A 23771-nucleotide genomic window follows, 5' to 3' on the forward strand; every position below is an offset into this window, starting at 1 on the left:
TAACAGCGTCTACTTGGAAATATTGGTCAATTCAAAAACATATTTATTAAAGTCATGTAAGATTGAACTCGTTCATCTGTAGGTAATACTAGTGCCCAACTGTCCAATCCAGTCTAGCTTTCACTTCACCACACGTTACATAGACGGAGGTTAACTTTGACCAAAGACATAACAGTGTCGAGACAGTTCACTCTAGTACTCGTAGGACAGGCCCCTATCCAAGATGCATACCAGAGTAATCGCTGAACAAACCGAGTGTAATGTTATTCCACCCTACGCATGGTTTATTTTTTTTGGCTTGCGGATAACGTCTAAAAATATGAAGCAAAATTTCATTTGGAACTTTGTCGCAGTAAAAGTTAGAAAACTTTCTATGTTACAATAACGAACTAAGATTGGTTTTTTGGAATCTTTTGTATTTTTTATTTCAATTCCAATTTTTTTTTTTACTTTTACGGTCATCCCGTAAAACCTAAATTTTCAGTTTGTATTTTCAATTTTCAAACAGTCTTAATTTGATGCTAAATAACGATATCTCTTGTCCGGGTAAGCGGTTAGTTCCAATGGAGTGCCGAAAGTTTCTCGATGAGGGCTACGGTATAGATGTCGCTAGCAAAACAAGCTGAGATATGTGGTGCATAGGGGAAATTCGTGTCTGTGCCGTTGTCCAGCAGTGGTGTAGCGGTATAGCACGTGGCACGGAATGCCGAGAACCTGGGTTCGATTCCCAGTGCTGGTCTTATTTTTCTGGTTTTTCTGTGCATCTATATTTTCAGTTTGTATTTTCAATAACGAACTAAGTACTCAAAAATAGCCTAACCTATTTTTAAGCTTGACTGCACACTGTGAGTTACATTGAAATAAATAAACAGCCGATGTATGCCCATATTTATTTTGATACCTACACATTTATTTCCAAAAAAAACTTGCCAAGCTTGTCTCATAACCGTGCTGCGTACCTAAATATGCCCAAAAGCGAGTCTATCTTTAAAGTCACATCTTTGCTTACTCACCACGTGCTACGCTGCATTTACACTTTCTCTGAACCTGACCAAGCGTTTTCTCAGGGCTGGTGCGATGGCCAGTTTGACCCGAACTCCGCGGAGCCTTGTGACCCTGGCATGTGTCAGCTGCCAGACTGTTTTTGCTCCAAAACCGGCAATGATATTCCTGGGAACCTTATAACAAGCCAGGTGAGAAATTATTGACTTTTAAACTAATGGGCATTGCTTATACTTGACATAACGATGACATAACACTGAGCTTTCGTGGGCTTATGTGCGTCGCAGTGCGAACTCTCGAAATATAGGCTCAATCGTCACTTGTTGTGATATTTTTGGAGGCGAAGTGGCCACTTTGCGTAGCTTGCAACCTATACATACAAAAAGAAAAGTACTGGCTGATCGGCCCTAGAAAGATGAAATATTGCATATAGATCTCCATTAAGACGTAGACTAAGAACGAATTTTTGGAACTATCCTCTAAGGCCATAGGTCCCAAGCTTTTATAATTGCGCTTCCCCTGCCTTTTTTCTTAAATCACCTTTGCCTATTAGATTATAACCTAATCAACAAAAAGTTGGAAAACCCCGACTGTCACTTCAAAGTTCAATATCTCAAAAACGGCTGAACCGATTTTGATAAAACATGTCGAAGAACCATCGCTAGAAAACCTGCTTTCAAATAAAAAAAACCTCATTCAAATCGGTCCACCCGTTCAGGAGGTACGGTGCCACAGACAGACAGACAGCCACACACACGCAGACACACATAGCGGTCAAACTTATAACACCCCTTTTTCGTGTCGACGGTTAAAAACTACACCTAAGAAGCTGTAACACGTAACACGAGCCACTGGGTTACATTTCAGAATTCGTAATGTTGACACTTTCCTTTTTATGCTCCCTTTGAAACACTACGCTCCAGTTTGACAATCTATATAAGCAAGTCTAAGGGGTTAAAATAGGGCGGACAGTTGTATGCACAGACTACAAATCGCAGCTTGTGATTGGCCGGAACTTTCGTAATAAATACGATACTATAATATTTTGCGCTTAAATTAACTTTTTGACCGTAGATTCCTCAAATGATCACCCTGACCTTTGACGGACCAGTAAACCACGAGAACTGGGACGTGTTCACCAAGCATTTGTTCACGCCGGAAAGGAAAAACCCAAACGGATGTAACATAAAAGCAACTTTCTTTATATCGCACCAGTACACGAACTACAGGCATGTGCAAAAACTGTGGAACGACGGACACGAGATCGCTGTCAACTCTATTACGTAAGTTAATTACAAGATGTTTTATTAGTGCAATAAAATACTTAACACCTAAATCCAATGATGTGACAATAATTGCTATCTTCAGGCATCGAGGCCCAGCAGAATGGTGGTCCAAAAACGCAACGGTAGAGGATTGGTTTGACGAGATGGTCGGTCAAGCGAATATCATAAACAGGTTCGCCAAAGTACGCATGGAGGACTTCAGGTACCTAATCGAGCCTATATGCGTTTTTGTAATATCGCCCGGTGTCGCTTTTACAATTTTGCAATCAGTTGAACGTACGTTTTTCTTTTCTACCTAAAGTTTCGAGCGTCGTAACCGGCAGTGAATGCGACCTTTTATTGTTTATCCGGTTCGAAGGACCATCAAGTTTCGTGATTTAATTAAGGTAGGTAAGTTATAGGTAGAAATAATAAAGCCACCTTTTTTTTGTTTCCAGAGGTCTTCGTGTCCCGTACTTGTCAGTGGGATGGAACCGCCAGTTCCTCATGATGCAAGAGTTTGGATTTGTATATGACGCGAGCATAGTTGCCCCGGCCATTGACCCGCCGTACTGGCCGTATACACTCGACTATAAAATACCGCACATGTGCACCGGTAAAGTACAAAGTAACATCGTATCGAAAATTATAGGTATTTAGAAGGATTTTCGGATTCTTCATTGGGGTCTTTGTGTAATCCTTTTTTCGTTTTCTCTTGTACCTAGGTACATATTATTTAGGCTGTAAGTTCTGGCGATATTATACATTAGAGCTGTCTAGTTGCTCAAAAAATCTGAACACGATCGTATGGTCGTATCGTATATGCAGTTCAGATATTTTTAAGCACATCGACAGTTCCGATGTTATGTTGACGACTGTACGCAGGTAGCGTTACGAATAGTTACGATATCATTCCCTGTGTTTCATTCCTATAGCGACTCCTTTTTGTGTGTGCATTCTTTAGTGAATGTAACCTTTTAACAGGCGCTTTACCTACGTAAAGAAAAGACGATTACCTACTGTTTATTGTCTGCGAGACATCTTTGACTCTACACTACATGTAACTAGACCGTGTGAATGATTAAGTAACTGTTATGAGCTGCGATTGTTGGCTAGAAAACGTTACTTTGTGTTTATAGCAAGATGCACAAAGTTAGTAATTACGTAATAATGGTAGTAAAGTTGTTAAAGACGTTGCTTTTCTACCGATTTAAAAATGTAAATTATTTCCGTATGTCGTTCATATCGACATGTGCAAATTTGTTACCGGTTATCATTTTATTATTTCCGAATAACGTCATGCAATCGCATGTCATGCGTGTAGGTTTATGTTCACGAAGCTTTTTCTAAGAAAGTTAATGACTGGAAGAGAATCCTAACTACGTAGTTACATACTCGTACCTATCGTATTTATAGATTTGAACAGTCGTTTCCGTGAGTCGTTTTCCCTGCCTGCGACTGTGTTTCCTGAACACTACAATTTGGCCGCTTTCAAGTCCAGGGTGAATGAGCATTTACTAGGCAAGCGTGCTCCATCGTAGGCCTCATCCTCGCTTTCCATCAGGCGTGATTGTGGCCAAAAAAAAATATTTCCTGTAGGTATGCCTGGTTATGACTAGGTAGGTACGCGGGCTTTAGTGCTGGTTTACCTACACAGCGCCAGTAAAATCAGGCTAGTAGGTAGTATACCATTACGGCGGTCGATGTATCCCTTGTAAGTGACTCGATAGCCCCTCGGTTTGTTTTCGGTATAACCTAGAAAGAAAGAACAGAGGCAAGAGGTTCACCGCACCGTCGGTCGCGCGTATTAGTGGCGTATTATGGCCCGTTAGGCATTATGGCTATGCTGTAATATTGCAACTGAACTCTCTTTTTCAGGAACAAACCAGTACTGTCCGACTCGCAGTTACGCTGGCTCGTGGGAGATGGTAATCAACCCCCTTATAAATGGCGATACTAGTTGCACCACTCTCCAATACTGCCCGAACAAGTTAGTCGACAAAGATGTCTATGATATCCTTGTGAACAACTTCAAGAGGCATTACTTGAAGAATAGAGCGCCGTTTGGCATACATTTGGACTCGAATTGGCTGAGGAATACCGAGTATTTGAATGCGTTTAAGGTAATTAGTGGACCTATTAATTATGTGGCTATTCTAGAGATAAACTCGTCTCGACAGGTCTAGATAATAAAGAAAAAACCAAGGGCGGATCCACTACCGTTGTGGGCACCATGGGCATGCCCCTGCACAACCCTAATAGACTTATGATGACACACTTTCACGGTCTATCGAGATACTTGGATGGCCAATGTCTTGATGCGCGGAAAAAGGGAAATAATGAAATTCAAAAGTCGTTCATGCATGAGTCATGATTATTCATGGGCGAGTTCACGCTCCGACTCGCACTTGACCGATTTTCGGGTGGCTGTGACCACAACCTTTTTTAAGGCCTGGGTCCGCGCCTGGAGAAAACACGTAACGATACCATACCTAGTGTGGTGTCCAATAGTCATGGTCATGGTGAAAATAAGAAAGTGTGGTAAGGTACAGTATAGAGCGCCTTAATATAGATCTACATAGTTTTACAGGAGTTTTTAAAAGTTAATTATAGGATACTTAGTGGCATTCAAGTAGTGTTCAACTTTTAACTTTCTACTAAATATATTTATTTGACTAACTTATTATTTGACTAATTAATTCTGTTGTAGATATAAGTATATTTTTCAAATCCATAACCCTCCCTTTTAGAATGCCAGACTGTAGGTCTATTTCTGTTTCATTTACATACTAGCAACTTCTACTGGGATACTACTTTTTTTTTTACTTTCAGAAATTCCTCACTGAAGTAATGAAACTACCAGACGTGTACTTTGTGACATATAAACAAGTTATTGAATGGATTAAGCAACCAACTGATCTGCTTCAAATTAAGAGATTTAAGCCTTGGCACTGCAAAAACAACACCTTTGACGACATTGAGTATGCTTGCCACAAACCTAAGACATGCAAATTAACATCAAAAGTACTACAACATGATAAATATATGATAACCTGCCATGGATGCCCACAGAGCTATCCATGGATAAGAAATGAATTTGGCTTGGACTGACTATTTTCTTAAAACAAAGCAACTTAGTTACCAGAACAAATGGAGCAAAGAATGAGTAACGTGAAATGACTGTTCCATAGTATTATTTAATGTAATAGGACTTTAATGTACTTGTTAAGCATATGTGCAATAATTTATTTTTCATAAATAAGTAATAAAAAAGTTTTTTTTTTATTGAAAGTCCATCCATACTAATATTATAAGCGCGAAAGTGTGTGTGTTGTATGTTTGTCCGTCTTTCACGTCGAAACGGAGCGACGGATCGACGTAATTTTTCGCATAGAGATAGTTTATGGCCCAGAGAGTAACACAGTAGGCTACTTTTAATCCCGGAAAAATGCATAGTTCCCGAAGGAACATAACCGAATTCCACGCGAGCGAAGCCGCGGGCAAAAGCTAGTTTGTGATATAATCCTGGATAACCTGGTAAAATAAATCTTAAATTAAGTTCAGCTCAATGTTTCAGGGTAAACTTGATTTAATTTGTGAGTTATCCAGGTTCATTTCACCATGAGTGAGTCTCTTGGTAGTTTCATGATCAAAGAAACTCCATTTGGCCCTTAAATTATTTAATGTAAGCTTATACATTTAATTATACAGTACATTTAGCCTTCCTGCGTGATGAAAGGGTTTGGTATAGCTTCCATGCCATCCATGGGACAGATCAGAACTACTGAGGTGCCTCGACAGACAACTAACCCTAATGCTCTTGTGTCTTCTAGTAGTTTGTATGGGTCATCAGGATCTGTGAAAGAAACAAACATATTAGTTAATTGGTTTACTTAAAGTCTGAAAGAAACAAAAAAATAAATTATGTAATCTATTACAACAATAATAAATTTGGCCCTAAAATATTCCTAACTGTGGAGTTCAAGGTACCGTATAATAATTTGAAAATTACAAATACCAATCATTAGCAATGAAACAACCTGGCCAAGCGTGACTAGAATTGTGCACTAAGGGTTCCATACAGTTGTTGGTATCCTTGAATACAAAATCCCTTCTCTTAAGCTAAATGTATGTATATGGTGGGATGGGGGGCTTTTTTATGGTAACTAACATAGACAGACAGGCAAACATAAAAAATGAGTTAAAAGGAAAGTAAACAAACCTTTCTAACAGACCAATTAAACTCACATTGCACATAAAAATTAGCTTCAGAATAAACTAGACTATTTAAATAAGCAGTCAATGGTAAACAAACCTCTAAGAAATTCAGTGGTGTTGTCGAGCACGAGATTAAGCAGCGGATCATAACCCTTCAAGATGCCGGCGGCTTCGCGCCCACCGGCAAATTTCACGCGTATGCTTTTCTCCAAGTATTTACTGAGATCGAGAATGGACTCTTTTCTTCGCTTTTCTTTACCATCCCCTGCACCTTGAGGACCCTAAGAACAAAAACAACCTCTATGGTTTATGGATTCTCTGATGAATGGATGTAAGAAATTCGTATTCAAGTTCTACCAGGTTTTTACTTACTTTTGCCTTATCGCCACCCTCTTTTGATGCCATAGTATTGAACTTTATTTAAAACAACAAATCGTCGCCTTATTGCCGTAACAACTACACGGAAATCGCTAAGTTTATAAATTACAACCCAAATAAAAAAATTCAAAACATTAATTTAAGGTTATGTTATCTGTCAAAGTCAGATCACTTCGCTCGCTTGGTGCTCTTGAGTTCTAAACGGAATCACAGCCATTTCAATTTCTTAATTAAATCCTCGTCAAGTACGCAACATAAATCTTGGTTAAATTATGCATCAAATTCAAAATGCTGTTGTACAAAGCAAAATATCAAATTTGAGAACCCAACACGTTAGAATTAGAATTTCTAAACGAATCATTAAACAGAGTTGCCAGCCGCATATCCCTTTAAATTTGCGAACGAGTTCAACCCGTCCCACAAAGCAGCAAGTGAAAGACAGGGAAATTAAAGGCAGAACCATACTACTAAAACGCGACCCCACGCCACGTCGTCCGACGTATGGATCTATATGCAACTGATCATATTAAAAGGGGACTGATTAGTACTGACACGCGTTTAATGGTGTGTCGCAAGTGTGGCGTGGCGTCGGCTTTTAATAGCATGTCCGTGCCTCGCTCGCATAACGGCAGACATCCACAATAAAATAAATAAATAAATTTATTTTTAACACAGAGGCGTCGTGACGTTTAGCAAAATGTAGACGTCGGTCATGTTTGTTTGGCAAAGAATTTTTTATTTCTAAGACAAAAAACGTGAAATGAGCTATGCTGATTATGTAAAAGTTTGTAGATTTAACTAGACGTCAACCAGATTTACTGTCATTAGGTGCGAATGGAAAATGGACAACTCGAAATTATAACAGAATAAGTAATAGTACAAGTACAGAGGGCACTATTCTTATGTATAAACGTCACTTTTGTACGGCAGTGAAGCTTGAATTACTTATTTTGTGGTATAATTTCGAGTTGTCCATTTTTCATTTGCACAAAATGACAGTAAATCGTCTAATAGTCACTGAGTTTTTATCTAGAATTCTAGATAAATACTCAAAGAATAGTCGTAAGGTCGTCACGCACACCCTGACGTGGTCGTGGTCGCCGTTGTTGTCATGTCATCATTTAACACTTCCCATTGTGTTAATAAATCTGTAAAGGTTTGTAGTAGAATTTCCCATTCTAAACTATTTTTATGACTGGTACATTTGTATTTTTTAGCAAAATGGTTTTGTTCGATCTTTTTTGCGGAATTTTAATTTTTTATATGCTCACCCTATTTCTGACATTTCATTTTCTGACGTTTTCAAATTTTCAATGTTTGGACGTTGACGTAAACAAGAATATATACGCCCGTAAAGGATACCAATTTTGCTCTTCAATTGTGTTATGAATTAAACTTTATTAAACCAAATCATTTTACTACTACTTGAGTTTTGTGATAGTATCGTATCCTTCGCCTATATAACGTGGTAGCGTAGGTAATCAATCGTGAACTGATGAGATATCAATGCGATCGTCAGTGAGCTACATCTTGTCTCACGCGCCCGGAGAGTCCGTGATGTCGCACCCCGACTACGCGCAGCAGGCGCAGCACCACGCCTGCCTGCTGGTGCTCGTCAAAGGCGTGGGGGGCATGCTGAAGAACTTCAACAAACTCTGGGAAAGAATTCAAAGGATCAACAACATCAAAGTTACGGGTAAGCTACGAGACATGACCCAAAATTCCACAAAGACGGGTCTTTGCCGCCATCCAGTTATTCATCTATTGTAAGTCATCCTGCCAATTTAGATTAAAGATAGAAAAACCCTTTATTTCACATTAAAACATACACAATCAAGATACAAAATGATGTATTATATGTCAAGCGGAACTTAAAATTAAAACATTTTCCATTTATTATGTGTGTTCCAATAGGACCATAGCTCAGCCACTTTGGTCATAGAAGCAAAACACTGGTGTTCTGGTACAAAATTTAGCCAGAAATTTATGAACTAATCAATCTTGTGCCTACATCTAAAAACACTTAAAGTAATGGAATGTGAAAAAACATCATAAATGAAGAACCTTTGCTTTACACATTGCATGATAAAGTATATAATTCTTTATTTATTTTAAACATGAAGAATCAAGCAAGGAACTTATTTACTCCAAGACACTAGCTTGGTGAAATTAACTTCATTTGACTTGTTGAATGATCCCTTAAAGTTAATGAAAATCAAAAATAAAATATTACAAACCCATGGTATGGTATGCAATGGTAGTTCCAATGCTTACTGATACATTATATAAGCAACTACACATCCTGACTCTTCACATTATTCTGGTAAAGTAAATGCAGATCATCTAGCTAGATCTCAATCAGTTCTGTTTATCCTACAGCATTTTCTTTTTATGTTAGACTCCAGTGGACAGTCGAGGGACATCTGGGTCCGTTATGTCCGTGACTACCCTGTTGAAAACAATGACTGGGGCGACTTCCAAACTCACAGGTAATGCAGCAACTAATAATATTGCTTTAATCTAGCCCTTGCTTCTATTTCAATGGCTATGTTTTAAACTTTTGAGGTCAGTCCAAAAAAGCAAGCACTCTTTCTTTGCCTGCAGAACTAGATTTAGAGGTCTAGAAGCCATGAGACAATTCTTTTTAATTACTAATGGGGGGGAGACAGAGCGGTAACCCGCATTTCCTTCCCTAAATTTGGCCCTGTTTGGCAATCCTATAGGCGTCAGTTATAATATCTTATTAGAAACAATTGTATGTCTTCAAATAAATTTGTTTTTCAAATGGGGTTCTCAACACTATATACTACACATGTAGCTTGTCTTGCCTTTAAGTGTAAAAAAGGAAATTTGTATTATATTACAACACTATTCTCTTACAGATAAATGCACTTCTTTACTTGACTTTTTTTTTTTATTCAATTGGATGGCAAACAAGCAAGTGGGTCTCCTGATGGTAAGAGATCACCACCGCACATAAACATCTGCAACACCAGGGGTATTGCAGATGCGTTGCCAACCTAGAAGCCTAAGATGGGATACCTCAAGTGCCAGTAATTTCACCGGCTGTCTTACTCTCTATGCCGAAACACAACAGTGCAAGCACTACTGCTTCATGGCAGGATTAGCGAGCAAGATGGTGGTAGCAATCCGGGCGAACCTTGCACAAGGTCCTACCACCTACAAACACACTCATATCAATCAATCAAATCAATTATCTTTAAAATTAAAGATAAGTACATGTAAAGTTGAGTAAAATTTTGAAAAAAATCACCATAATTTACCTTACAAGCGTTCAATATTGGTTTTCTACAATAGTTTTATTACAAATATTATCATTACATACAATAGATGTCATAGAATAGTGTTCTAACAATTAGTAGATATTTTTGTCATAGCCCTTGGCTGACATTTGTGCTAGTAATTGCAATTGTACTTTTTGTTTGCAGGCGATTACTTGGTCTTATAACACTGAGCAAGTTCAACAACCAAGTAGAACTGAATGAAGTGTGTCGCGTTCATGAGTCCCTAAAAGTGAAGTATTCTAACACCCTGTATGACTCCCGCGCCTTTATGTTTGGCCCCAACAGCAATATGAAGAGGCCTGAGCAGGAGCCGGAGACGTATAGCATATTTGAAGATGACAAGTCCAAGGCTGGGTCCAGTGATAAGTATGTTGTTACTGTTACTAAATAGTACATTGTGTCTTACTGCCCGGTAAATAAGGAATTACGAACGAGAGTCTATTAGAAGCCCAAAGTCGAAGACTGAGGGCTTTAATGAATCGATGTTCGTAATTATAGTACCGCCCGTGCGACATACAATGTTTTTCATCACATTTGTGAGTAAAATTTATATTTGTAAAAGATAAAATATAATTCTTCCAAATATTGGCGATACCTTAGGCTGTGTTCTTGGCAGCGCCGCCCTCTACCTCCCTCGGCATGCGCCGCAACGTGCGTGTGCATGTGGTGGTCCATGTAGTCCTGCAGCAAGAGCGCGCGCAGTGCCATCAGTACGGGCACTGACTCATTTACCGACCTTGGGCTTCATGACAAGCACATTAAGGTCTAAGTTTTATTTGGAGGGTTGCAACTAAGGTAGCCTGCATGTGTCATGTTTTTTTTTTAAAAAAAAGAAAAAAAAATGTATGCGGTATTGTAGTATATTACACAATAATAAAAGTTCGGACGCCAGGCTATTTTTAAAGAAAATAAAACAGCCAAAACTCAGCAGATAGAGGAAATTTGGACTTTTTTAACCCAAGCCGGGGACTCAGACGTTGCAACAAAAACTCGGTCTCACCTGATAGAGGCTCCCAGTTCTCGTCTGATTTCGTCGTACTTGGTTAATGGACTCTTTAGCCAAAAAAATAACTTAAATAATAGCTATGAGCTAATTACACAATTTTAACTCTTAAAAATTAAATTACAACCAAAATAATACGGCATTAAGCATTTGCCTTCTAATTTCAAAAAAGTATTAACGTAGCAAGCCAGAAGGGCATGTGGAATTACACTTCCAAATTCAAAATTTTATAGTTCTTCAATTATCTGACGTTGGTGCATCTTGCGTTAAAATAAAGTTTTCACTGACCGTTTATGGACGCAAAATAAAGTCAAAAACAAATACAAAAATTCGAAGCGTCACGGGCGGGGTCCTCATGGCGGCCGACACCTCGTGCTTTTCAATTTATAAATCTTCATCCAGCATGCCGAAATGCGATGCCGATGCGCAAAAATAGATCCCAAAAGAAGGAATGGGTATTTGTTTATATATATAAAAAAAAAACGCCTCGCGGCTAGAACAATAAAGCCACAAGTTAAAACTTGAAAGAAAAACGAAATATCAAAAGGTTGAAAAATCAAATAAATGGTAAAAACTCACCGTTTTTTCCGAAATTAAATCATCTTGAAATAGTTCACACTATGGTGAAATAAAATATAGGGCTCTAGGCCATTTCTAACCAAAACACGCCTGGATTTCACCAGATTAATAAAAATTCAAATTCAAGCCATCTTGATGGATGGTGAGATGAAAGGAAAGTGAAGAAATATTTTTTTAATTACTCCAACAAAACTACTGACCATGGAATCAAGCCTTTTCAGCCTCTTAAAACTCCTCTAAACCAATGAAAATCAACACCTACCTCAATTATTTAACAGGTGCGGTTGAAACTACCCTAAAGTAATAATTTTTAAAATAAACTGTCAAAACGATCCAACTTGGTTGTAGAGTTGGGAATACAACACTACAATTCACCCTTTCCCGAAAAAAAATAAAGCACTAAAGCTCTATCAAAGGTTTCAAAGAAAACAAAGTTTTAATTTAAGACTCTACATTGATAAGAAAAATTAATAAGGCTGGGAAAACCTCAAGGAGATGTTTCTGAAACAAAATCAAAGCTCCAAACCTAAATTCAAAGCATGCAAGATTGCAAACTTCAAACTCTATCATCAAATCTTCCAAAAGTGAAAGCTATTAATTATAAAGATTGAACTCTATGTCCAATATCACAACAACCATAAGCTCAAAAGTTTTAACTTAACTATCTCAAAATAAGAAAAGGAATCCCGGTCAAAGATACCAAGTCACTGCTCTACCTCGGCATCACCTGAATTCGCGTGACCGACGCTGAAAACAGATGCATCAAGGCCTACGGTAAAAACAGTAGAAATAATTAAATAAGAGAAAGAATAAACAATTATTCAAAACATTAAGTCTAACATTTACTGCTAATTACTTAAACTCTACTTTCATAGAAACTCTACATAATGTTACTTGCTTACCCCACCGCTAAGGATAACAAGATCAGTTAGGCCCCTTCGCCACTGACTCGAAGCTAAACAAGTAAAATTATCAAAAAAACTCTCTGAAATAGCCTGTCACCAAGGACCAAAGTTCAGCTAGGCACATTCGCCGCTGACTCTAAACTATTCGAAAATTATTTAATTGTTAAGATAAACGTCCGAAAATCTAAACAAAAACTTACTTGACAAGCATGTCTCAAAGTACAAGAGATCAGCTAGGCACCTACGCCGCTGACTCAAGCTTAGTCAAATAATTTTCTCAAAAGTAAATCCCAATAGCTAATTGAAACTCAAAATCTTACTTGCATAACCCGTCAAAAAAGACCAAGAGATCAGCTAGGCACCTTCGCCGCTGACTCAAAATAGACAAGTAATATTTCTAACAAAAGTTTAAATAAGTAGTCTGAAATTCAGTAGGCAAATCAGCCACTGACTAAAACGCTACGAAGAACGATAACTCCATGCTTACCTCAACACTATCCTTACAAACATGGGTACCAAAATAAGCTTGGACGCTCTATGATAGAGTCGTAACTAATGAAAAATACACCGTACTGTGGTCGGCACAACCCCACTGACTTTCCGGACACAGACGTGTTCTAAAAAGGAAAAAACATCATGACTGGCACAACACCACCAGACTTCCAGGCATGAGTAACAAAATCTTGGGCGCTCTACAATAGAGACGAAACCAAGAAAAAATACCATACTGTGGTCGGCACAACTCCACTGACTTTCCGGACACAGAAGGTTTCTAAAAGGAAAAACATCATGACTGGCGCAACACCACCAGACTCCCAGGCATGAGTATCCAAAAAGACTTGCACGCTCTACAATATGGAGACGTGTCAAGGGAAAAATTATCACACTTAACTGTGGTCGGCACAACTCCACTGACTTTCCGGGCACAGAAGTGGATAGCAAAATCTAAGAAAGAGGAAACAAAATCCTATAGTCAAATCCAAAAGTCACAACAAGGAATGTGCACGCGTGCTAGTCTAATCCATGAACTCCCAATAGGATACTTAATAACTACAGCATGCAAATTCTAAAATTATTTTAACCAAAATGTTAAATTTAAATTTTAAAACCAAAATATGTGTGAAGAAAATTGAACCAAAAATATCTAAGTTCAAAGTTTTTTATAGTAGAGCAAAGTATCTACTACTCAAAACTTGAAGAAAAATACACAAATCTACAAAATATACAAATTAGTTTAAGATTTTATGAGTTAGAAGAAAAAGTGTTCTTTCTAAACAGAACTACTATTCATGTATCAAAAATGAAAGACGAAAGAGCCAACATTAAATATTTTGAAATCTTCTTCAGAAATTGGAAATTAGTTTTACCTAACATACATCCTTTCAAGGGACCTTTATTCATACATTCCTAACACTCTACCATACAAAATCCCATAAACTAAATCCAGTTACAAAACAAGAGACAAAATTGGATAAATTTTCAAAAATTAACATAGTATCCAAACAAAAGGCAGCCAACAACAAAGTCGAGCTTTCTATTTTTTTATAAAAATCAAAATAAACTACGCAAAGAGCGAAAGAATAATAAGTCAAAAAAGAGTATCGACTTCAAACTAAGACATTCCAACTCATAAAAAATGACTTTCCCTTTCATCAACAATTTTTTGCCATGTCTGTTTAGCAAACAAAAAATATCAAAGTGTATGTAAATACAATACACAAAAACTAAAAGCTATAGAAGCTTAAAGAACAAAGTTAAATTTTAATGATGTCCTTAACATGGTAACGACCAGTTGAACCCTTACTTAAATCTTTTAAAACATAAACGTTATTAGAAACTTTTTCAGTTATTTCGGATTTAACGAACTTTGGAGCAAGTTTAGCAGAAAAATAGTTATATGCATTGGATTGAACAAAATTACGTCTCCATACTATGTCACCTACATTATATGAAACAAACTTTCTACCCTTATTATAAATGGCAGCATTCTTTTTATAAGCTTTTAACAAACTACTAGTAACCTTTTCAAAAATAGTACTAAGATTATTTAAAGATTCGGCGTAAGATTGACGGTTGCCAATCTGAATTTCATCTAAATTATTAATAGAACTGCTTACTCTATGTAGAGCAGCATCGACAATGACTTCTCTACCAAACATCAGAAAATTAGGAGTAAACTCCGTAGCTAAGTTTTCGCTACAATTTAAAGCTAATTGAACATGGGGTAAAAATTTTGACCAAGTTCTATGATCGTCTTTTACAAAACAAGAGATACAGGATTCTAGAGTCTTATTAAATCTCTCTATAACATTATTTTGAGGGGTGTAGAGACTATTATAAAATATTTTAGTAATATTATATTTTTTAAGAAAGTCAACAAAATCTTTTGAAGTTAGTTGGGAACCGTTATCACATATCAAAATTTTAGGAGAGCCAAATTTTAAGAATATCTCTTTTTCAAGAAATTTACAAATTGATTTCGTAGTAGCATTAACTAAAGGAAACATCCAGACATACTTAGTGAAAACATCGACCACTGATAAAATGAATCTATGACCTGAATATGTTCTCGGTAAAATTCCAATTAAATCTAAAGACAACATAACCATAGGCTGATCCACCTTTTAGGATTAACCATTAAACCAAATGGAGGAGAGTTTGAATGTTTATAAGCTTTACAAGTCTCACAAGAATTTATGTAATTTCGAACATCTTTAAACATACCAGACCAATAATAGTGTACCTTCAGTTTTTTCAAAGTTTTATGAATACCTAAATGTCCTGAATTTAAGTCATCGTGATTATTTCTAAGAGTCTCTATAACATGTTCCTTAGGGATAACTATTTTCCAATTTAAACGAGAATTAGGATCAAATTTAGCTTTACAATATTTATATAAAGTTTTATTCTCTACCTTGAAACTTTTGTGACGTAAAGGAAATTTTTGACAATTAACAAATATCTTTTTATACCAAGGGTCAATAATATCATCATCAGGATATTCTATAGGAGTAATATCTATTGCATTTATTTCAAGTCTAGACAAAGTATCAGGAACCGTATGTAAACTACCTTTTTTATGTACAACATCAAATGAAAATTGCGCTATTCTAGCGGCCCAACGCGCGAGTCTACCTGACGGGTTAGTTAACCTAAGTAACCACTGGAGACTAGCATGATCAGTAACTATAGTGAAATTCATACCTTCAATGTACGGTCTAAAATGCTCTATTGAATCTAAAATAGATAAAAGTTCTCTTTCAGTTGTACTATAATTTTGTTCACATCTTGATAAAGCACGAGAATAATAAGCTATTGGATGTTGTTCATGTTGTTCGTCTTCTTGACATAAAACGCTACCTATACCAACGGAACTAGCATCACAATGCAGAAAAAAAGGTTTTTCGAAATTAGGGCAAGCTAAAACGGGGGAAGAAACTAACATTTGTTTTAATTTATTAAACGCAATATCGGCAGACTCATTCCACTCAAGAGGTTTTTTCGAATTTTTACTACCGCCAGTCAATTTTGTAAGAGGGGACGCTATATAAGCAAAGTCGGAAATAAATCTACGATAATAGGAACACATGCCTAAAAAACTTCTTAAATCTTTAACGGTTTTAGGAACGGGAAAATTATTTATGACTTCCAACTTAGAAGGATCAGTGTGAAGACCACGACCATCAACAACATAGCCAAGATATTGTAGTTCATCCTTACAGAATTTACATTTTTTAAGATTAACTGTTAAACCAGCAGATTTCAATTTTTCATAAATTATGTCTAATAGTTTCAAGTGAGAGTCAAAATCTTTTGAAATAGCAATTAAATCGTCCAAATAAGCCATTATTTGTCCGTCAAATTCAGGGCCAAACAATTTATCTACCAATCTCTGCAGTTCAGCTGGAGCATTTGTCAAACCAAACGGCATACGAATAAATTCAAAAAGTCCTTTACCAGGAATAACAAAAGCAGTTTTTTCACGAGATGATTTTTCTAATGGAATTTGGAGAAAAGCTTTAGATAAGTCAATAGCTGAAATAAATTTAGCATCTCTCAAACTATCCAAAATACGTGACGTATAAGGAAGTGGATAAGCATCTTTAACAGTCAAAGAATTTAAACGTCGGGAATCTAAACATAAACGAGTGGTGCCATCTTTTTTATCTACACCTAAAACAGGAGAAGACCATGGGGACTTAGAAGGTTGAATAATATTTTCCTTCAATAAAATATCTACTTCATCATACAAAGCTTTTTGTTTTGCCGGACTAAGCGGCCAATAACGTTGTTTAACTGGTTCGCCTACAGTAACAATTTTATGTTCTGTTAAATTAGTAAGACCTAAACCCATCTTTTCATAAGAAATATTTTCAAATTTATTAATGATTTTATCTAGTTTATTTTTATCTTCGAAAGAAAGTTCTGAAACAGAAGTGACAGAGCAAATTTGGGTAGAGCTACTACGTTCGTACGTTATATTTTTAAATAAATCTTTTGCTAAATTAAATTTACGCCAAAAGTCAAAACCTAATATTATTGGTGGTTCCAAAGAAGGTATTACCATAAAGGAGACAGTATGAGTGTTGTCATCACAAGTGACAGGAATGTTCATCATACCAATAATATTTTGAGAAGAACCATCAGCTGTACGAGCACTTTTCGAAACCGTATTAATTTTGAAACCCAAATCTAAAAATTTTAAATGACTATTCGAGCCTAAAACGCAACCATTCGCTCCACTATCCAATAAACCTACAAAGTTGCGATCACGAACTTTGAAGTTCAGAAAAGGACGAACGTCGTCGTTCTTTACAAATAAAATAGGTGCAACTCTATGAATATCAAAAAATGTTTTTAAATAATCAAGCCAATCGGAAAATTCTTTGCGTTGGATGTCAGGTTTAGGTCGACAAATTAGTTTTTTGAATTAGAAATACCAGGTTGTTCATTATCAACCACCGGGTTGCAATTTGTGCAAAACTTAACTGTAGTATTTGCTTTCTTGCATCTAAAGCAAATCATGCCAGGAATTTTCCTGCATTCTTTAAACGAATGACCACTTTCGTCACATTTCAAACAATTTTTCGCAGAAGGCGGTGATGTAACAACAGCAACATAAGGTTTTTTATTAAATTTTCGCGCATCAATCTGAGGCTTACGCTCTTCAGTTTGAGTCGAATTATATTCTTCAATAATTTTACTAAATTGCACTAATTCGTTAATAGAAATTATATTCCTACCCAAAAGGTGCATGGAATATTTTGGAAGCATGTTGTGTCTCAAAATTTCCAACAATGTTAATTCCTGAAGGGGAATTGTCAATCTATTCGACATATCTACTAAATCAATGATGAAATCTGACAGAGTCTCACCTTGACGCTGTTTTCTTGTACGCAGGTCAAATTCAAGTTGATAGTCAAAATTTAATTTATCAAAACGCCTAAGCAATTCAAATTTTAAACGCTGCCATGTAAAAATGTTTGTCCGTACAGAACGAAACCATTTCAATGCAGAATCCGTAAGAACTTCAGCAAAAGAATTCAAAATGTGGTTATCAGCAATATCACGAGCTACGCAATACTCTTCAAAATTTGTTAAAAATTCACGAACACAAGTCTTGCCGTTGAATTTATACCTAAATTTGGAAAGATCAGGTTTTTTATAAAAGTTACCCTTTACAGTCTGAATTGGTTTTAAATTGTTAGTAGCGTTCATTTCAGTTAAATTATTAAGATCGTCTAAGAAACGTCCTGACAATTCAATGTTTTGAGGATGATCATTCAAGTCATCAGTACAAGTCGCTACTGAAATCACTAAAGGTTGGTCTAACAAACTATGAGCTAGCCTTGGCTCCGATAGATCCAGTAATTCTTTCTCCATTTTAAAATGAAATTAATAAAGGTTATCAAAAGTCAAAGTCATTAACAAAATTTTCAAAGTTATTAAAAATTTAAATTCAATCTTGACCGAGCCGAACAATCTTCAAATATGCCAAAGTACCAAATCTGTTCAAAATAATGGATAATTAATTTTGTAAATATCTAATAGCAAAAATATTTACTTGTTTTGTTTAACAAAAGCACAAGTACCAATGCATAAAACTTATTTCTCAACCAAAAATAACTTATTAAAAATATCAAATCCGAGAATATTTTGCTGAAAACATTCAAAACAAAATTCAAAATAAATATCATAAGGAGATGCAACAACCTCAAATTCACAAATAAATGTAAATAAGTCCGAAAAACAAGTACTTCAGTCCCTGTTCTCTGGCGACAAATGTCATGTTTTTTTTTAAAAAAAAGAAAAAAAATTTATGCGGTATTGTAGTATATTACACAATAATAAAAGTTCGGACGCCAGGCTATTTTTAAAGAAAATAAAACAGCCAAAACTCAGCAGATAGAGGAAATTTGGACTTTTTTAACCCAAGCCGGGGACTCAGACGTTGCAATAAAAACTCGGTCTCACCTGATAGAGGCTCCCAGTTCTCGTCTGATTTCGTCGTACTTGGTTAATGGACTCTTTAGCCAAAAAAATAACTTAAATAATAGCTATGAGCTAATTACACAATTTTAACTCTTAAAAATTAAATTACAACCAAAATAATACGGCATTAAGCATTTGCCTTCTAATTTCAAAAAAGTATTAACGTAGCAAGCCAGAAGGGCATGTGGAATTACACTTCCAAATTCAAAATTTTATAGTTCTCCAATTATCTGACGTTGGTGCATCTTGCGTTAAAATAAAGTTTTCACTGACCGTTTATGGACGCAAAATAAAGTCAAAAACAAATACAAAAATTCGAAGCGTCACGGGCGGGGTCCTCATGGCGGCCGACACCTCGTGCTTTTCAATTTATAAATCTTCATCCAGCATGCCGAAATGCGATGCCGATGCGCAAAAATAGATCCCAAAAGAAGGAATGGGTATTTGTTTATATATATAAAAAAAACGCCTCGCGGCTAAAACAATAAAGCCACAAGTTAAAACTTGAAAGAAAAACGAAATATCAAAAGGTTGAAAAATCAAATAAATGGTAAAACTCACCGTCTTTTCCGAAATTAAATCATCTTGAAATAGTTCACACTATGGTGAAATAAAATATAGGGCTCTAGGCCATTTCTAACCAAAACAGGCCTGGATTTCACCAGATTAATAAAAATTCAAATTCAAGCCATCTTGATGGATGGTGAGATGAAAGGAAAGTGAAGAAATATTTTTTAATTACTCCAACAAAACTACTGACCATGGAATCAAGCCTTTTCAGCCTCTTAAAACTCCTCTAAACCAATGAAAATCAACACCTACCTCAATTATTTAACAGGTGCGGTTGAAACTACCCTAAAGTAATAATTTTGTTAAATAAACTGTCAAAACGATCCAACTTGGTTGTAGAGTTGGGAATACAACACTACACATGTTACGACATTGTTTACGAGCAAGTGTGATGAAATAGTTGTGCAGAAAGTAGGCAATTCCCAACGAGTGGCGGAGAACTTGAAACACGAGCGAAGCGAGTGTTTTGAGCCGGCACGAGTTGGGAATTTCCTACTTTCGACACGTATATCATACAACGTTTTACAATGCATTAAGCAAGGAAAAAATCGAGACATCATTTATTTGCCATACTCCTTTTACTACAGTAGCAGGCAGTAGATATACATACCGACATGCACGCCAAACCAAAATCGTTAACATATACACTTTATTAAACCAACTTTCATAACAATCATTGACCCAGAAGATTAGAACAGCTACAGCTACTAATGATAGGTAAAGGAGACTTTGTTTTAGTATCGTGATTTTTTATGATTAATTATTAGCCCTTATTGCTTGACATTTTCCACACTTATATTGGCTAGTCCTTATCTCCTGCACGCTCCTATAATGCTAAATATTAGTGCAACCCATGAATAAATCCGTGTAATAGTTAATTATCATCAAGTATATGTATTATGTATCTAATCTACCAGCTATTAACAAAAAGTTACCGTAAATCTGAGATTTTTTAGCTTTGGAACTGTAAATAAATCAAAATTGGTTCACTAATTCTAATAGATAAAAGCAAATAAATAAGAATAAGACATACCGGTCGATGTTATAATATCCATGTGTGTAGAAGTAGATTATTCTATCAATTTACGATGTTTATTAACTTAGGTATGTATATTATAGTTCACGTATTTTGTTCAGCATTGAGTTTGTCACTGACAATATGTGCTTCGTGGAGGACGTAAGGCGGCGTAAAGTCAGATATAAATTCATCATTTGAACTCTTCATTTTAATTTACTCATCAAAAATTAATTCACCGGACTGAACTCATGAACATTACTTTGGCGGGGTTTCATGACAGGCGCGAACGGGTAACCATGATTGGTTCGTGCTACGTCGTGCGCGCGCACTGGAAGCTCATTGGTTAACTTTCGAGTACGCGCGCTTGACGTCGCACGGTCCGAATTGGACTCGAGAATTTATTTCCTTTTTTTTTCTTAACTTTAGACGGAATTAAAATACAAGTTTACATGAAAAAAAAATTAACGTTCTCTTTTCTGTCGCGTTTAATCTGTATTATCTTATCAGTAAATATTCAGTTGGTTGCATCAAACGTTTTCTTATTTGTTCAAAGACTAACTATAACGACTCTTTAGACTTATTTTTTTAACAATAGTTTGGACATCATTTGGCAATTTAAAAAGTTACTTTACCGCACAAGTGCGGTAAGTAAAATCCATACAACTTTTCCGCACACTTGTGGATGCGTGCAGGAATCACTAATTTTCTATGGATATGTTGACCCACGTCAAGAGGCACTTTCCGAGCACGTGCATTGTAAAATATGTTTTTTTTTTCATAATTCGTTTCGTTTTTATTGCAAGGAATTTTGATGACAGCACATTTTTGGTTGTACCATTTTTAATGCCTGACAATTTTGTCATGGATTTCATTAACAAATTTCAAGTCTCTAATCGTAGCAGTTGAAATTTTGGAATTTTATCCCGATCCTGTGAAAATAACGGAATAAAAGTAGGCATGCAATGCAAACGTCTAGCATACCAAATTGCTTTTTGTCCTTTTGGTGAGAAGGAATAACAAACACACACAAACTTCCGTATTTATAATATTAGTAGGATTGAGTGGGTTCTATGGTTTGAAATAAGTTTTTAATTTTATTGTAATTGTAATTTAATTTTTGTAGTTTTTAATAAATTTTAATGTAATATGTGTTTTATGATAACACTAATTTATGAAGTAAAGCGAAAATATTTCGTTCTGCTTTATTTTGTGGGTTTTACATGGGTCAACGCGACCTTGATTCGTTTATTACATCTTTCGTGGTTTCAGAGCCTCAATACCAAGCGAGCAAGCTGACAGCCTCTCATCAGCCGAAAGCTTTCCTCAATCAGCTTCCTCCGGCGCTTCTATCCCAATCCCTGAAGAGAACTTCACAACTCCATCTAATTTCAAGACGCACGCCATGTTCTATGGCGAGAACGATCCAGTGCCAGATCTAGAACATAATGTGGCGGAACTGATCAACTCCTTGTTCTGGGTTGTTGAGTCCAGGCGACTAGAGAGGTCAAGGGAGAAGTTGGAGAAGGTTTCGCTGCTTTTAGCGCCGTTTGAGAAGAAAGATTTTGTAGGTTAGTTGAGCATATTTATTAAACAGTGACTTAACTAAACAGTGTTTCAGGAAGTACCAGATGTATTGGGCACCAAATCTCATCAAAATATCATTTAATAGTACATTGTGTCTTAAGGGCGGTAAATAAGGAATTACGAACGAGAGTCTATTAGAAGCCCGAAGTCGAAGACTGAGGGCTTTAATGAGTCGATGTTCGTAATTCTAGTACCGCCCGTGCGACATACAATGTTTTTCATCACATTTGCGAGTATAATTTTTTATTTCTAAAAGAAATATAATTGTTCCAAATATTGGCGATACCTTAGGCTGCGCTCTTGGCAGCGTCGCCCTCCCCCTCCCTCAGCATGTGCCTGAGCCGCGTGTGCATGTGGTCCTGCTGCTGCACCATGCGCAGCGCCATCAGTACGGGCACGGACTCATTTACCGACCTTGGGCTTCATGAAAAGAAAATTTGTACGCGCAGTGACTCATTTACCGACCACGGGTTTCATGACAAGCACATTAAGGTCGAGGGTTTTATTTGGGGGGTTGCAATCAAGGTAGCCTTCATGTTTTGACACTGTTTACGAGCAAGTGTGATGAAAATACACTGAAGTAGATAATTATGTTCCAGCTCCAATGTTCGGGACAAATCTTACTTTTAGAAGATGGTCTGGTCGTTAGATATAAATGTGCATGAAAAAAACTACACTAAGATTATTTCATTTTCCTAGCCTATCTCAGCACTGATTTCTTATTGGTGGAACTTTTACTTAGAAGTATTGTATGAAACGAACTGTCCAATGACGATAGGGCGACGGTAAAAAGATAAAATGGATACATTTTGCTACACTTTGCTACAGTGTTCGAAATTTTATGTTTCTAGGTCTCGTTCACGCAAAAGCATTTAATAGGAGAGTAGGTAATGGCTATCGTATGATGCAAAACTTGTGTGTTTATCATTAAAAGTATCTTTAATTTTTACAGGGCTCGATATGGAGTCGCGCAACAACAAAAAGCGGTGCATGGGACGCGTAACAAAAAACTTAGCGGATTTGACGCTACAGGCTGGTTTAGTGACAGAAAGTTTGAGTCTGTACCATTCATCTGCTGAAATATTGAAGTCAGTTAACGATTGGCTCTGGCTAGCTGCTGCTAACGAAGGTACATCAACTGATATTATTTATAAATAGTGCTTAAGGCCCAGGCTGAAAACCAGCGCTGGACTAAGCAGTCCAGCATATGCTGAGACTGGAACCTACTGCCTCAAAGTGATCAGTGTACTTCTTTTTATTGTGTTTGTCTGTAACTTGTAAATGTTTTGTTTGCAACAAATAGCATATTTTTTTATTATTAACCTTCAATTAGTTATATGTGACAGATATTTGTGATGCCATTTTCTCTTGTTTTTTTTTTTGAAATAAACAGTGACGACTACAGAGATATCAGTAATATGAAACATCATAAATTTATAAAAGAGTGGTGAA

General features: G+C 36.4%; 2 protein-coding genes and 1 pseudogene across 2 annotated transcripts; 2 read left to right on the top strand and 1 right to left on the bottom strand.

Annotated features, from left to right (window-relative positions):
• Nucleotides 1-1042: 1042 nt before the first annotated feature.
• LOC141436764 (chitin deacetylase 1-like) lies at nt 1043-5719 on the top strand. The gene is made up of 6 exons (XM_074099800.1): nt 1043-1193; nt 2077-2285; nt 2371-2490; nt 2726-2883; nt 4146-4390; nt 5100-5719. Exons 1-6 carry the CDS (start codon nt 1122-1124, stop codon nt 5376-5378), a joined length of 1083 nt encoding a protein of 360 aa, XP_073955901.1. The 5' UTR covers nt 1043-1121; the 3' UTR covers nt 5379-5719.
• A 17-nt stretch (nt 5720-5736) lies between these two features.
• LOC141436765 (U6 snRNA-associated Sm-like protein LSm7) lies at nt 5737-7034 on the bottom strand. The gene is made up of 3 exons (XM_074099801.1): nt 6858-7034; nt 6583-6766; nt 5737-6123 (listed from the first exon to the last, which is right to left on the bottom strand). The coding sequence occupies exons 1-3, from the start codon at nt 6888-6890 to the stop codon at nt 5984-5986; spliced, it is 357 nt and encodes a 118-aa protein (XP_073955902.1). The 5' UTR covers nt 6891-7034; the 3' UTR covers nt 5737-5983.
• A 1154-nt stretch (nt 7035-8188) lies between these two features.
• The window catches only part of LOC141437240 (protein brunelleschi-like), a 37313-nt pseudogene continuing 21730 nt past the window's right edge, over nt 8189-23771 (top strand).

This window comes from Choristoneura fumiferana, chromosome 17 (genome assembly GCF_025370935.1).
Source record: "Choristoneura fumiferana chromosome 17, NRCan_CFum_1, whole genome shotgun sequence".
NCBI lineage: Eukaryota > Metazoa > Arthropoda > Insecta > Lepidoptera > Tortricidae > Choristoneura > Choristoneura fumiferana.